At 48.3% G+C, this 16,315-nt stretch overlaps 1 protein-coding gene across 1 annotated transcript in view; it reads right to left on the reverse strand.

The window, feature by feature from the left end:
• The window catches only part of LOC125947057 (translation initiation factor IF-2-like), a 550,732-nt gene extending 536,269 nt beyond the window's left edge, over window positions 1-14,463 (reverse strand). Inside the window, exons 1-2 of the mRNA XM_049671370.1 lie at window positions 14,360-14,463; window positions 13,252-13,611 (exon numbers count right to left, since the gene is read on the reverse strand). Of these exons, the coding sequence (XP_049527327.1) occupies window positions 13,274-13,611; window positions 14,360-14,462 (441 nt within the window). The 5' untranslated portion in view covers window position 14,463 and the 3' untranslated portion in view covers window positions 13,252-13,273. The remainder of the gene's footprint in view (window positions 1-13,251; window positions 13,612-14,359) is intronic.
• Between the last annotated feature and the right edge of the window lie 1,852 nt (window positions 14,464-16,315).

The raw sequence follows: 16,315 nt of genomic DNA on the forward strand, positions 1-16,315 counted from the left end.
GAAAGGAAGAATAGAATATGCGCATGCACATGCATGGGCTATTGAAACTCCGCCGCTCACTACTCCTACAGCCGTGCGCGCACACACATGCAGAGTTGGAACTCCAAGACGCCGCGCACACTGGTTACACGAACCAGTGCGCACATGCGCCAAAAGCCCAACACCTAAAGGCGCGCACGCAAGCTGATAGAGCAGCGCTCGTGCGGGGCTAATAGCCCAACGCCCCCACAGTTACTGCCATATGTGCCTAGCCAGGCACGGCCTCCGTAACGTACCCGTGGCAGCCCCGTAAGGCCAGCGCACGCGTGGGAGTAGAACAGATACCCGATCCTGCTCCTGCTACAGCTTCGGATCTCTACAAATAGAACCATAAGAAGTGCACAACCGCGTTTTGCAGTTTTAGGAGTTATTCTTCCGAAGATCTTACAGATTTTGGAGTGATTTAAGTAACCTAGGTTAGCTGGCTTCCCTGCATAAAACTGTTTATTTAAATGTTCACTGGTGGTGCGAGTGGTTCAGATATTAGCAAAATTTACGTATGACATTGCGTCGTTTCAGTTATTTCGTTTACATTTGCTTTCTGTATTGTATACATTCACACACTTCCTTTGAATTGTCCTGCTTAACATCGCCATCTGTTGTCGCCGGCCAAAAACATCCCAGAAAGCTTATTAGCGGCCCCTATCGCAAGCGGTATGAAACACAGGGACCAGCGCCCTGGGCAGTTTTTATTGTACTGAACGAGATGGCGGTGGCATTGCTTAGAGCGCGCGCTCGTGGAAAATGGGGTGCGTGAGCTTCGAACGATGCTTGCGGAAATAACGAATATGCCCGATGCAAAGTTGCGTGTTTCACTTACTTCATTGAATGTAACGCAGTTACGTGGGCCATGAAAAACTCGCCATCACTATTTGCTACCAGCTGCACTACATACGATAGAGTCTGTACCGACTGTTTTGTGAATAAGTAAAAGGCAATGCAGTTCACGGCTGATGCAGTCCGGCTGCGTGTGCTACAAGCGTGGGTGTGTCGTATTAGCTTCCATGAATGCGTTTTCGCGCTCTTGCCAGCTCATTGTTTATATGCCCTTAGGATTGCAGTAAACCTTTCGCGTTGTTGTAACAATGCTACCGGCAAAGGTATTCCGGCGTATGTGCATGTGTGTGCGAACTACGCCTGGCGGAGGGGCAAAGCCGAAGGCGTTGGGGAAACCACGGCTATGCATTTCGGACGACTGCCGTTTGAAACGATTCAGCAAGGAAATTCTCCGTTCGATTTCCAGTGAACTCGTCACATTTCACACGCTACCGCGCAGTCATCGGGACGCTTTTGTCGTCACGATTGAGTCACACCACTCGGCGGACAAGACGGGGTGTGTCGATTATGACACTTGAAAAAGCCGGTTGCCGCGACGACTGCGCAAATCTTTTGCCTGTCCATGCGAGCTTTCGCAATTGCGAACCACGTCGTTTTCGTGGCGAGGTGCGGGTAGAGGCATTTGTTTAATGTCACCATGTACCTAGGAATTAAGCGCGCCTTACTTGCATGGTGAATGCAGAGTTTCGTGCAGTTCGATTGCATAGATATAAGTAATCGTATCATCATTAAAAAATAAAATGCCTATAATGACACCAAGGATGATGACGATGTTTGTTTCTTCAGCGTTTTAGTCAAAGAGTAAATGAATAAGTACAAGAGCGTGATACAGTGTTTTGTTAATTAGGAAAATTTAACAAAACACTCTATCACGCTCTTGTACTTATTCATTTACTCCCCCCCCCCCCCCTTTTGTCGGTGCGCCAGTGAGCAGCGAGCACAGTCAGCGATCGTCGAAATCTGATTAGTGGGGCAATTGGCACCAGGGGCGTAGCCAGAAATTTTTTTCGGGGTGGGGGGGGGGGGTTCACCGGTCCGACCGGGCGGGCGGGGGGGGGGGGGGGGGGGGGGGGGCAAGCGTCTGCTTTCCTCTACGTGGCGTGAGCGATGCGATAATAAATATCGGTAGTTTAAGCAGACTCTATACATGTATATCAAAGGCATGGGACCCCCCCCCCCCCCTGCCTCCCCCCCCCCCCCCTCGCGTGTGCTTGTGAAGAAATTAAGTAAAACGTAAAGCAAGCTCAGTAAAATACAGTAAGCACGACAGGTACAGTGGCGGTTTGGAGCAACGGTATCTCATCGCGCCACTGAATGGACCAGTCTTCGAAAACGCATCATTGAGACGACCCGCCCGATCGGAGAAGCCATCATTAATTGTTAATCTTCGTTAAGCGTAGATGGCGTCGTCCTCGTCGGGGCGAAGTGCGTTTCACAAGTCAAGGTCGGCTATACACGTGAAAATGCATGCGTGCCAGGCTATACATACTGCCATAGCAATAACTTGTTCGCTGCGTGTTTGCGCTAGAAAACTTAAGTACGCGCAAAAACGGGGAAGGCTTTTTTTTTTTCGAAGCTTTCGTCGCCCTGCTCCCTTATACGAGAGGGTTGCATTTCCTGCGGCAAGTGCATGGGCCGCTGTGTCTTCCGCTGTGTGCGAGTGTGCAGCCGTCATTTGCCTTTACGTCAACAGATTCAGAATTGTACAGAATATTTCACCGCACAGCATAGATATGGCATGTGTACGCATTTTAAGTAGTGCGTGCAAGTCATTTCTGCTTCACTTACGCCGTTGCAAACAGGAAACGGCCTTGTACCTCACAGGATCTGGACTGATTGGTGTACTAGTGATTAGAGCACTGCACGGGCTCGGGCTTACCCGAAAGCCCGGGCCGGGCCGGGTAGAACAGTTTTTTCACGGGCTCGGGCCGGGCTCGGGCACGGCGTGTGCTTTTTGACCCGGGCCCGGGCCGGGCTCGAATTTTTTGACGCGGGTCCGGGCCGGGCTCGGGCTTTCTGGTGGTGTGCATGTAACGTGCAGCGAGTTATTATGGGGGGTCTCAACTCTGAAAAACATTATTTTTGGGCCGGGTTCGGGCCGGTTTCGAGTCGGGCTCAGGCCGGGCTCGGGCCTAAGGTAAAGGGGTGGCGGGCCGGGCCGGGCGGGTAACGTAGATTATTTCCGGGGCCGGGCCGGGCCCGGGTCTCGCCATAATAGTTTTGATCGGGCTCTGGTGGGCCGCCCAACGTAAAAACGGGCCCGGGCCGGGCCGACAAAATCGGCCCGTGCAGTGCTCTATACTAGTGATGCAGGAATGAACTCCGGTCTTGTTCAGTGCATAGTGCACATAATCAATTTCTCAGGACGCGTGAACTCCGCCGAGAACTGTCAGCGCCTGCAACAAGAGTTTACTTACGCTGTACTGAGCATAGCAGTAATCCATGCTTGTCGGCTGTCTGTTTCGTTCATTCTGTTGCGAGTCGGTGGAATTTCACTGCTGGCATCAACCCCTTCGTGTGTACATTGCTGGTTTGGGATTCCACAACAGCAACTATCAGCCTTGCGCAATTGCTGGTTTGGGATTCAACAACACAACAGTAATTACCAGCCTTCCGTAGGGGCGCAATCGCAAACAAGAGAGGTTTCTCGCGCAGACTAAGCCTATACGTTCACACTTGGGAAGCGGCAAGCGGGCGGAAAGGCCAAAGCGGCCGGAAAATCTTTTCCGCGCATGTCCAAGTTGTTCACATTTGTTATGCTACCGCCGGTGCCGCTTTCGTCCACATCCATCTAGTCTGCGTACGTTTGTCGGCGTGGTGGCGCTCATTATCGCATTATTTCGAGCGGTATGTTCATTCATTGACCCACCCGTCATCAAAAGTGATCATTTTGTGCAACTTCGCGTCTCATTTGCGACCTTCGGTAAATTCCTCGTTGGCGTTCCGTGATTCTCCTCACACGGGCGCGGTAGCGCTGAGTCACAGGTTGGTGCCTAGGCGTGATTATATTTCTTTAATAGCTTTTATTTACAAGTTGTAATAACATTTCATCATTTCGTATTATTATCGGCGCCTCCAGGACACCAAAGCGGCAACGGGAACACCAAAGCTAAAACCAGGGCTGGCCCTTGTCTTGGGACTCGCCAAAGCCTGCGCGTCCTACGTGAGACCTACGCTCCCAATCTATCGTCGCGACGAGAAAAGCACCCCGCGACTTCTGCAACATACCGTGCACGTGCACGAATTATGGAGCGCCAACGAGGAATCTGCCCAACTATTGTCGGCCATGGAAGTGGATGAAGAAATGGCTTTTATACTTCTACCTACTTGTTTTCTAGAAATGGACAATGAATAAACGGAAGACGCGGACACCTTGGAAACGGTGGTGGTGGGTTCGCCTGGCTTTGCAAAAGCGTGAGAAGTTGGGTCACGCCAAGGCTTCGTTGCCGCACCTCTGGTCGCGCGACATACTATCGCGAGTATTGCTGACAGTACATTTTAGTACCACTCTTGTCGTAGAGCAAGGGGTGGTTCTTGATCGCGTCGATCAGCATTGCAGCCTACACTTTTGGTGCCATGTTCAATTTTACGACAGGTTGTTTACATGCTAGTGTAGCTTCCGGTCGAGCAGAAGGACTTTCCGCCGCGTTTGGCTCACCGCTTGTTTTTCTGCCTGTTTTGCCGCCTATAGCGGGTGGATTTTTGCAAGATTTTGGCTCTTCCGACAGCTCCGAGACCAAGTGTGAACGTAGCCGAAGTTCCTGCGCGAGCGCGGCCTAACCGGCACCTGAAGGGAAGCGGCGGAAATGTATACGGAAATTTCGACCAACTGGGGTCTTTAACGTGCACCTAAATTTAAGTAAACAGGCCTCGAGCATTTTCGCCTTCATCTAAAATGCGGCTGCCGCATTTGTTGCTTCAGAATGCGGCCGCCACATTCTCGCCCAAAACCTCAGAGAGTGTCAAAGCCTTGACAAACAACGTGACAGTTTTTTTTCCATATGCAGAAATGATTCGCTGTAAATTGCCAACCCAAACGGAAGCGCCCAGGAATGAAATTGTGATATAGTAGAACCGGTTCCTTGAATTACGTCAGCGCGAAGCGACGTGAACCAAGGGTGGGTAAGTGGGGCGGGGGGGGGGGGGGGTTGAACCCCCCCCTCCCCTGGCTACGCCCCTGATTGGCACCATAGTACAGCTTCGCTGGTCTTCCCCAGTAGAAGGGCTGACAGTTGTTTTTTACCGTTCCTGTACTTGGGCAAACATTTTTTGAGAATGAAGAAGTTGCATTCTTGCGGTCATTTTCGATCGCTTGCTGTACCTCATCCATGTCGTCAATGGCGGCACTCATGTCGATGTTCTTGACCAGGAACAGCTTCTTTGACAGCGGCCGAGTCACCGCTAATATATGCTCCGCCACATGCAGGCTCACAAGGAATGTCGGTGACAAAAGTGACAACGCTACACTATTTGTCTCGACTCCCGCCACTGCCGTTTAATTTTGTCTCCTGTTAGCGCCGCCAGGACCGGTTCAAACAGATTCACAAAGGAGAGAACTGCATAATAGGCCTATTTGCCGGGGGGGGGGGCACTTGCCCCCTCCCCCCCCCCTGGCAAAAGTAGGGGGCGAAGTATGCCATTTGCCCCTTCCCCCCCCCCCCCCCACCCCACACCCCACTTTCGGAAGCGGGCACTTTTCCACTGCCGGCTGTAAAGTCCACAGGTGAAGCTAAATTTTCTTCCTTAATCGAGTAAGTAATATGCCACGCAAGTAATCCTTTACTTTACTACGTATCGCAGCGAGGATTGTGCTTTGTGCCTCCTCGGGACGCACTGTATCGGACGACGACGCATGGGGTTCACCATGCATTCTCGCGTTGCGGAGAAGGCCTGGCACTGGGCAGTTCCCGCCCTAACAGCTTGCGCTACTTGCATCATGCCCAGTTTTTTGGGACCGCTATATCCGCATTTGAAAACACAATCCGTTCACTATATTTAACCTGCGGCCGAGGGGGAGGTCCAGATAAAGTATTGTAATCAGCCGCACCCAACGAGTGGCGTGCCTTACGGTATGAAATCGTTGGATTATCAAATGGTGGAACTATTTAATCTGTGTCCACATGTAGCCTGCATAGCGTTGCAGTCTTATTATCTTGTCACCATCAAAAAATTAATCAAACCACTTATAGGTATAATTACAGGTATAACTACAGGTATAACCCGCTTATTACAGGTATATCAGGCTTATTGACATGTTGTACTGTGAATGTCTGATGGGGCAAACGCAATTCACGTTAGATGCCGCGAGGAACCTGAACGCCTTCAGCCCAGATGATATGCACAGCCAGTTCTATTCTTGACCAAGACATGCAAAAATGAATGACCACGATTTCTACTGGCGAAATGAACAGCATATGTCACTCTAAGAAGAAAAGGAGGAAATGGGGTATTGAGGTTACTGCTTTAGGGGAGAAACTGATTTGCCACAACCATTCCTCCTTTTAGGGGGTAAGTGGGAGGGGATGAACTGTTACTCCCGATGTGGTAACTCTTTCGAGGACTAACAGCTGCTCTTTTCCGATGCTCCTCGAAGATGGAATTAACGAAATTAGCCATTTATGCACTGATAAAAAAATGACAGCTCAAAAAAAGAAAACGCGCCGGCAAGTGGGATTCGAACTCACATCCTCTCGCTCACAAATCGAGTACTCTAACCACTTCACCATGGCACATTTCTTTCATTGCCAGGCTTCGACACAGTAGAACAAATCAACACAAAAGAATAGAGAGTACGTCAGATCGCTCAAGTGGCCAAATTGCGACTGCGGCCAGGCGTTGTCACTTTAAAATTGTCTGAGCACTACCAAAGGCTCCAGCCTTGATAGGCAGTCAGCAAAATCTGTTTGTGCTTTCAATATCTCCAGAAACCTGTGCACACTTTCGCGGAAATACATGCGTGCTGGTCTTGCGTCTGGGTCACAAAAACAGCCAGCCATTCGGGAGCGCCATATACTGTGGAGGCCCATCAGCATACTCTGGTCAAACGGAAAACTATCCTCATTATATGTTGGTAGGTACCTGATCCCGTAAGAGTCGACCGGTAATTCTTTTTTAATGGTTCTTTGTAGCACATCCCAAAAATATACCCCTTCCCAGCAGTGAATAAAAACATGGTCTATTGTCTCAAGCTGCTTGCATATGAGGCAATGCCAACCCCAAGGTAGAAAGAAACCCCTTTCCTCTAGAAAAGACTTAAAAGTGAAAGTTCCAGTGTGTAACATGAAAAAAAAAGGTTTTGGTTCCCGGCGACACCTGCATTTTTTAACTCTTTTTAAAACATTTCCACCAGGCCCTCCAGAGTAGACGGCCGGGCACGGGAAACACCACGTCACAAACATCCTTGTACAATTTTTTCCTTTTAACGCTACTCAAATACTCCATCGAAAAACGTGTGTTTAGAAATTTGAGACTTACAACAATTTCTCTGAAGAAACCACGAACGCCACCTGAAACATATTGCGTCGTCACCACAAAATCAGGCAATGTTCCCCCGAGTTTTTGTTGACACACCGTACGCAGGAATGGGTGTCTAACATCTCGGAAAAATAAAAACTGTTTACAATCTGTCGCATAAACAAATGTCCCAGTCCTAAACGACGGGCCTTCACCTGCCGAAACAAGTTCGTGCGGCTGCACCTCTCCCAACTGGACGCCCAAAGAAAAACAGCAAAAAAACGGTGCAGCTTCTGCACATTTACTCGGGAAATAAGCAGCACTTGCATTACGTACCACAACTTGCTGATCAAAAAAAAGATTGCACACCGTAGCTCTAGCGAAGACTCATAGACGAGAACTTTTCCATCGGTCCGCTTTTTCTCGCGTCTCTTGCGCCTGCGCCCGCCAGTATGGATCCGTGTCTTTATAAATTTCCAGTGGCACCCACAAATACCTTGGTGGCGTCGTAACCCAAGCCACGTTGGCAAATGTGTCTGGGGTCGAAGGCCATTCTGCGTGCCAAAATCCCAGGCACATACCCCAGTTTACCCCACTACCGGTTACCTCACTGAAGCGCTTCAATCCTTCGAGTGTTCTGGTAATACTTTCCTTGTCCCTGCAAAGAACCGCGACATCATCTGCATAAGCGAGCAATTTAACCATCGGCCATACCATGCTGAATACGCCGGTTCTCGTCCAAATCACTTCACCATGGCACCATGGCAACTTAGATACTATAGTATCTAAAATTAGATCTTATGCAGGTAAATGTGTGCATCTAAACACCAGATCTGCTCAGAATAAAGCATTTCTGCTAGAATAATTCTTTTGTCAAATTTATTTCAATTTCTTAGTTATCATGCTCAGTGAAACATGAAGCAAAAACGAGAGTGACGTCTTCAGAATGGAAGGTTATAATCTTATAATACATATTATATTATTCGACCTTACGGTCGTGGAGGTGGTATTGCACTTCTAAGTCTAGAAGAAATGAACATGGAACTAGTAGATGCTTTCAGCATTGTGACGTCCGATTACAAAGTGTTATCTTTGTTTGTAGATAAAGTATTATGTTCTCTCTGTTATCGGCCGCCGAGCGGGCATATCCAAACATTTCTTGAATTTTATGAAAGATTTCTTTCGTTTGCTGTAGAGAGCAGGTGCACGTTGGTTACCGCAGGTGATTACAACATTGTTATGGGAATCAATGCTCCTGTGAGTAGAATTAAAAAAAATTCTACTGTCAAATGGGTTTGATAATGTTATTCACGAACCAACAAGAATTACAAGTGAATGCCAGTCAGTATTGGATATATTTAGAACAAATTTTTCGTTGTCGGAGATAAAAGCTGGTACCATATCATGTTCTAGTAATGACCATCTTCCTCTGTTTTTGGCCGGCATTCCTAAACATTCGCAAGCTGAAAGCTTTCACCAGCCAATAACTGACACGGCTGTTTAGAAATGAGCTGTTTCAAGTAGACTGGCGCAGGGTTCTGAATTCAGACGATGCTAAAAACGCCTATAATGAATTTTTAGATATGCTTAAAGGTTTTCAGCAAGTTTATTTCCTGTTAAAAGGCGCCAAAGAAATATAAAAATTCGGAAACAATGGGTAACAAACGGCCTCTATGAACAAATGAGGACAGAACATAGGCTCTACAGACAATTTCTCAACACACGTAAGGTGTGTTGAGAAATTTGACCATTTTTAAACAATATCGAAACAAGCTAACCAAGAAACCACCAAGAAACCACGTAAAGAGTACTTATCCTCTTTCGTGGATGTAAAAAATGCGCCGAGCGAGCTGCTTTGGTACAAAGTAAATGCACCACAATTTGAAATACGCTAGCGCAAGACAGGGGTAATTGGAGATCGCAGGGAGAGGCCTTCGTCCTGCAGTGGACATAAATATAGGCCGATGATGATGATGATAATGATGATGATGAAATGCACCACTACGTCGCAGTAGTCGTCGTAGCTGCATAACCACACTTACCATTAAGGGCAAATGATTCACATGGGGCGGATCTGGCTGATGCTTTCAATACTTTCTTTACAAACGTGAGTACATCGGGTAGTTCCCCAGATGCATGTCAATATGTGAACATGAGGAGTGATAAATCTTTATTTTTGCAGCCAGTGACAGTACATGAAGTGATTTCAATAATCACAAATATCAACAAGAGCAGCAGTAGATATTGATACGCATAGATGTTTATCTTTCACCGGTGGCCACTTTCCACCGGCTAACAAATGTTAAACGTTATCGCTCGGCGCAGGTCGCGCCTGCATCGAAAGCTTCTCGAACGTTATCGATGCTTCTATCCGTCGTCTGTGGTCACCGACGCTCATGTAATCTGATTGTATGAGCGACGCGAATTGTCTCCAACTTTCTAGAAGACACGCGGGCACCAGGGATTAATCTGGAGCATTCGATGACTCACGTATAAAAGCCGACGCGTTTCGCCGCTGACGAGATTTCGACGATCGCCGACTATGTTCGCCGCTATCGTTGTGCTTTGAGTGTAGCTTGCTTTGCGGGCACAGGTTCGCCCAATAAACAACCAGTTTCTTCATACACAGTGTTACGACTGTTTTGTTCATTTTCACTACTACGTGAGATCTGGTGGAGGTGCTAGTTCGTTCATGCACCGAACGCCCCCACAAAGCCGGGAGCCAAGTCCGAAACCAGAGGACAACGCCAACGTCGCCAAGGACCAGCGAGCTAGCCGTAGGCACCAAGGACTTCAACCGGAGTACGGACTTCTTCCCGAGAAGACCACACCGATCAAGGTAAAGTCAACGACCCCAATGGCAGCCCCAGCGTCCCCCATCCTGCTGCAACAACCTCGGGAGCCACCGACCTTCCGTGGATCATCGGCTGAAGACCCTGAAACCTGGCTGGACACATACGAGAGGACCGCCACGTTCAACAAATGGAGCGACGACGACAAGCTGCGCCATGTCTATTTTTCGTTGGATGACGCTGCTCGGACCTGGTTTGAGAACAGAGACCACCCTGGTGACATGCGACCTATTTCGTGAGAACTTCGTGAGAACCTTGACGAGTGTGGTACGAAACGAAAGGGCTGAAGTTCTCTTATAAACCAGAGTTCAATTGCCTAACGAGAACATCGCGATCTTCACGGAGGAGATGACTCGCATCTTCCGCCATGCCGACCCCGACATGTCTGAAGAAAAGAAAGTTCGGTTCTTGATGCGGGGTGTCAAGGAGCAACTATTCACCGGATTGATGCGCAACCCGCCAAAGACTGTCGCAGATTTTACTTCGGAGGCCACAACGATCGAGAAGACGCTTGAAATGCGCTCCAGGCAATCCAACCACCGTGCCCTGACCAACTACGCCGAAGCTCAAGCGCTAAGCGCCGACGACCTGCGAGAGACGATCAGAGGGGTCGTACGGGAAGAGTTACAGAAGTTATGTCCAAGGTCGCCACCTCAGGTGGCCCCGATCGCTGAAATAGTTAAAGAAGAGGTTCAGCGGTCACTGGAAGCGCCAGAAGTTCCGCCATCGCCTCAACCACAACCGGAAGCGATGACCTATGCCGCCGTCGCCCGCCGTCAAGCACCCCCTCCGCGCTCGCGCCAGGGCCACGTAACGCCACAGTTCCGTCGTCCACCGCCGCCGCCACCAGCACGCCCGCCCGTCGCCCAGCGCATCTACCGGAGAAAGACGGACATTTGGCGCGCCCCCGACCACCGCCCGCTCTGTTATCACTGCGGGGAAGCCGGCCATGTCTACCGTCGATGCCCGTAGCGCGAGATGGGCCTACGAGGGTTCGCCGTCAACGCGCCACGGCTACAGCTTGGCGAGCGACCACGTGGCATCGCCGAATACCTCGCCGGAGCCCAGTGGCAACCACGACGACCCTCACGCTCGCCGTCACCAGGATGTTACCTGTCGCCGCAGCGCCGACCATACACTGGCCCAGCCCGGGGCCGGTCCGTAAGCCCCTATCCGGGAAACTAAAGGCAGCAACCGATGGAGGTGCGGTTGCTGTACGACGCAATTCCGAAGATCCCCGCCGCCGACGAAGATTCGCGAATCATCACGACGAATTATCAGCACGCCGCCCACTGTTGCCAGGTACGACGAGGCGGCGTAGCCAAAAGCTAGAGAAGTTGTAGCCCAAATGTAGCCAAACACCAAAAATGTGCAAAATATTTCGTATCCAGATGTAGCCATTTTTATTTGCAGTTTTATTTGTGCATACATCTTCAAATTAGACTACGGCAATCGTTTTTTTGCACAATCCGTCGTAACAAAATGTTGCGTGCCGCCATGACGGTCGGCCCTTGACATCAACAACAGCGACATCGTGCTTGCACAGAACCCTTTTTGGTTGATCCCGGAAGCTCTTAAGTTCCAGCGAATCGCGGCAAAGGGCGAGATCAGTGCTCGTATTTATTGACAGATAGTACTAAGTTATTATTTTTAGTTATTTACAGTAATATTACCTACGAAGTCTGCTTTTTCACAGTCGTGAACGCAAAATAATGTTTAGCATCGTCGAACTCTCCCGTCATATCTGCCTACGGCGTAGAAGTTCAGCTGTCCACCGATGTACGACCTGCTCACGGCTTTTTTTTTTATGAGCTAAAACAAGTATTTCGTGCTATGATATCTTGTGTCATTTGTCTCATCCTCCTATCTTAGTTTTTCGTTTCTTTTTTTCGATTAGCTTGGCCCGAGTTGGTACATTCTCTATATACTGTCCATTTACATCAACCTGGCCGCTATCTTAGGTCTCTAGCATGGCGAGAACATGTGTTAAAATGAAATATGAGACAACAGATGCCACTCGCTGTCTGAATCGGTGTAAGCGAAGCTTTAAAAGATTACTGCGCAAACGGCAGACCAGTGTAAGAAGCGCGCAGTCGTTTTCGGCGACGAGCACGTTCCGAACGTAACTCGCTCGAAATGGTAAAAGCCGCGACGGCGCACAAAGAGCAAAGGTAAACAACACATTGACAACAGTGGTTATGCTGTAAAAACCGGTTACTGTCAAAACGCAAACCATGTTGATGTGAATACAGATTTAGAATAGGGCTCCGCAAAGTAAGGGGCCCCAAAGAACTTTGCGGGTGATAGCGTTGGGGCATAAAAATATAAAAATATATACCATTTCGTGATAAGAAGAGTAATTTAGATTTTCGTCTGTAATTACAATTTAGAACTTTTTCTATTAGCAGCAAGCAACTTCCCAGGCAGCACGACAGCACTGGGCCAAGCATGGTCCAATGCTCGCAGAAATTGGTACGAACTTTGGCCCAATCCTGGCATCATGGCAAAGTGCAACCCGATCCAAGGTTCACCCACTGTTCGAGCCAAGATTGGCCGTACAGTTTGCCATTGTAGAATCCAATGTAGTTCAAGCATAGAGCCAGTGCAAAGCCATCCTGTATCCAGTCTTTCAAGAACGTCCAGTGCTCAGCCATTCTGTATCCAACATGTTTCAAGAACATCCAGTGCTCAGCCATTCTGAATCCAATGTGTTCCAAGAATACCCAGTGCTCAGCCATTCTGTATCCAACGTGTTTCAAGAATACCCAGTGCTCAGCCATTCTGTATCCAACGTGTTTCAAGAATACCCAGTGCTTAGCCATTTTGTAGCCAATGCGTTTCAAGAAAATCCGGTGCTCAGCCATTTTGCATCCAGTGTGTTTCAAGCATAGCCTGTACTTAGCCATTCTGTTGCTTGTATGCTAGCTTACTGCCTATACAATTAGTAGCGAAGAAAATGTGATGGAAATAAGTGCAGGAAGGAAACTTCCTGCAGACACACGCAAAGCGTAAACGAAAATATAATTTATTTAGTATACTATTTACAGTACTATTTTACTATTTACAATACAATTCTTGAACTGATGCAGGCATCAGTAGGGGTGCTCAGCTCCAGGGGCAGCAGCAGGAGGAGGGGCAGGGGCGGCAGGGGCTGCAGCAGGGGAAGGAGCAGGGGCAGCAGCAGCCGGACAGGAGGGGCCGAAGGTGGACTTGCCAGGGACCTGAGGGCAAGGGTGGGGCAGGGAGAGGGCAGCAGTGGGCAGGCAATGATTCCTGCCCTGAAGGGAGGGATCATCGAGCTGCTCTGCTGCAAACGTTGCTGTGAAACGCCTCTTCCTGCCACCACCGCTGTCCACAGACCCTGGCAACCACTTAATGAAGTCCTGTGCTTGTGTCAGGTCGCCCCCCCCCCCTTTCGCACAGATGACATCTGCACACAAACATGCAAAGACCACAATTAGTACATACAGCATGCACCGTAAAAAGATCACCCACAATAGAGCAGGCAAACACATTCAACAAAGAAAACCTTCAAGAGACTAGTGAAATAAGTTGCTAAGTCTTTAGCACACAGTTTATCTGACAGAATTTGCAACCGCAGATAACCTTATTGAATCCGAGGTTCACAGCATGCTCAGCGGCGAAATGCAGGATACGCAAAGTAATGCTGCGGATAATTAAATGCTATCGCCTTCCCCGCCATGAAAATTCTTGATCCATTTACAGGATTTTCATCCCTGTTGCCTTCGTTGACATTCTTGTTTTTTCACCCTACATAGCGTTAACGTCATCAGTGATGATCACACCATGTCTTTACTAACCGAGACATATTCAACTGTCTCACCCGCTGATGCTAAACGTGTAAGCTGCCTGGTGTGATGCAATTCATTGGCATGCTCGTCAAGCAATTCACCTAAGCTGCCATTGGTGCTAGTGCAGAGCACACTTTCGCAATTTCTGCAAGGGCAGTGGTGACTGAGTATGTGGCTTTCATTGTAAAAAATGAAATCAGCCAACAGGGACGCCCAAATTTCTTCGTTGTAGAAGTTGACAATTTATATGAAAGACACGATTTTGGCAAGGACAACCTCTTGTTATGCAAGCCATTTCGCTGTAGAGGAGTTCGGCTGTACACACAATACTTCAACAATGCAAAAGGATGACTGAGGAAGCTTTACCTGTGACTATCCGGCATAACTTCAAATTGATGAATGCCCTCTTCCCCTTCCTGCTATGAAGGCTGTAAAGCACTTGGACGGGGTGCGCCATTACAGCCTTCATGGCATACACGATGCCACCTCGCGCAGTGACTTCCCTCCTATTTGCAGGAGCTGCTTGCGCTGCAAAAGACAAAAATTGCCAGAAATGTGGAAATGAGCATTGTATGCGGCAATGTTTTCAAGTTGAAAAATCTACCCAATACTACCAGAATATAATTTATTGCCAAGTGAAGTGAATTTTTAGCTGAGTGCAAAGCAAAACATTTTGCTGGAAGAGGTTTATGACGCAATGCCCTTTAATTGTAAATGTGCTCTACAACACCTTAGCGTTACTGGAATAAACACAAACACGAAGTGCATCAGGTCTTGTCTGTTCTGTGCATTTCATGTTTGTGTTTCATAACCCTTAGCACAGTAACTATGTTTCATAGTAACTACCTCTCCAAGCTTTCACTATCACTTGTAAGCGCACCAACTCTACTCCCATGCAAATTCCCAATGCATAATTAGGGGATGTGACATTAGAGTGCAGGAAAGCCAGATCTACATACGTGTGGCACAAAACAGCTTAAAGGCATACCGACATGATATTTTCAGACCTTCACATTTTGCGTTAAAGCGACTGACAACCAGTTTTTAAAGACGTAGTTTTGTGGTAACCAAAAGTTAACCCTCAGCAATGTTTGCACCTGCAGCTACGCAAATTGTGAAAGCAGCCTATCATTCTGCTTCACAGGAGTGAGTGCAACTGCAGTTAACTGCCTACATTTTGGCCTTTTCAACCACTTTTGAAGATATAAAGCTGGTACAATAAGTTTGCATTGTCGTACAGACCTTCTTACATTTGTACACAAACCATTGCTTAATTATCACGTGTGGAGCACACTTAAGCGGCAGGCGCCAGTATATAGCCGTGCCCTGCTGTGAACAACCCGCGGTCTGTCACAGCAAATCGATCAGCCCGTCCCCCGTGACAGATAAGCATATCAGCGAAGCTGTTATTAAATCTCAACGAAAGTAGTATCGTCAAGCGAACTAATTAATTAACCAACGTGGTATCAGCTCTGTTGAAGGGGTCACAGCTTGCACACGTATTTCTGGTTCCTGCGCAGTGTGCCTGTGATCAGTGCATTAGTCTTTCAAACATGCTATTTAACCTTAGCAAGTCGTACCAGAAAGTATTAAAAATTGATAAGGCGTAAATTGGCTTATTACGGACCAATGTAGCCCAAAGATAGCCAACTTAGTAACTCATGTTGGCAAGTCCACATGAAGTTGGTCCAATAATTCCCGCCTTGTTGAATGGACGAGCTAATATTGTTTACTGAATGTGTAATGCGGGCCAGCGTTGGATCTCTATCAGAATGGTACAGCCTATATTCGCGCACACTGTTAATCTTAGGCCATCATTCGGCCAGGAATTAGAATGGCCCAGCCCATATTGGAACCACGCTGTTAACCTTAGGCCATCACTCGGCCAGGAAGTGCCAATACGTATCGAACGTTGGTCCGAGCTGACGTGCCGCCTGGGTTGTTGCGCTTAGTTTTGAGTAAGCAACTTTAGGTACCTTCACCCAGCCAAGTCAATCCGTGTTAGGCCTACGAGCCATGAAATCGACAATTGATTTCGGAATCAGCGGCGTCTAATGAATCAATCTTCATTACACATGTTAGTTGAGGGAAATCGATAACCGCCAAACTCTTCTCTAGCTTATGAAGTTCACGCGTTACCACGAATCGAGCCCATTGGGGTGCACGCTAAGTTAGAGCCGTCGCTTCGATGGGCGCCGCCATGTTTCTTGATGAAAGCTTTTGGGGCAGCTTTTGGAGCTCCCCATAAATCGATAAAATAGCGTGCCCGACGCAAAACCCAAACATAGCTCGCGTCTTGTGCATGCGCAGTGACTTCTACGC

Source organism: Dermacentor silvarum, chromosome 7 (genome assembly GCF_013339745.2).
Source record: "Dermacentor silvarum isolate Dsil-2018 chromosome 7, BIME_Dsil_1.4, whole genome shotgun sequence".
NCBI classification, from domain to species: Eukaryota; Metazoa; Arthropoda; class Arachnida; order Ixodida; family Ixodidae; genus Dermacentor; species Dermacentor silvarum.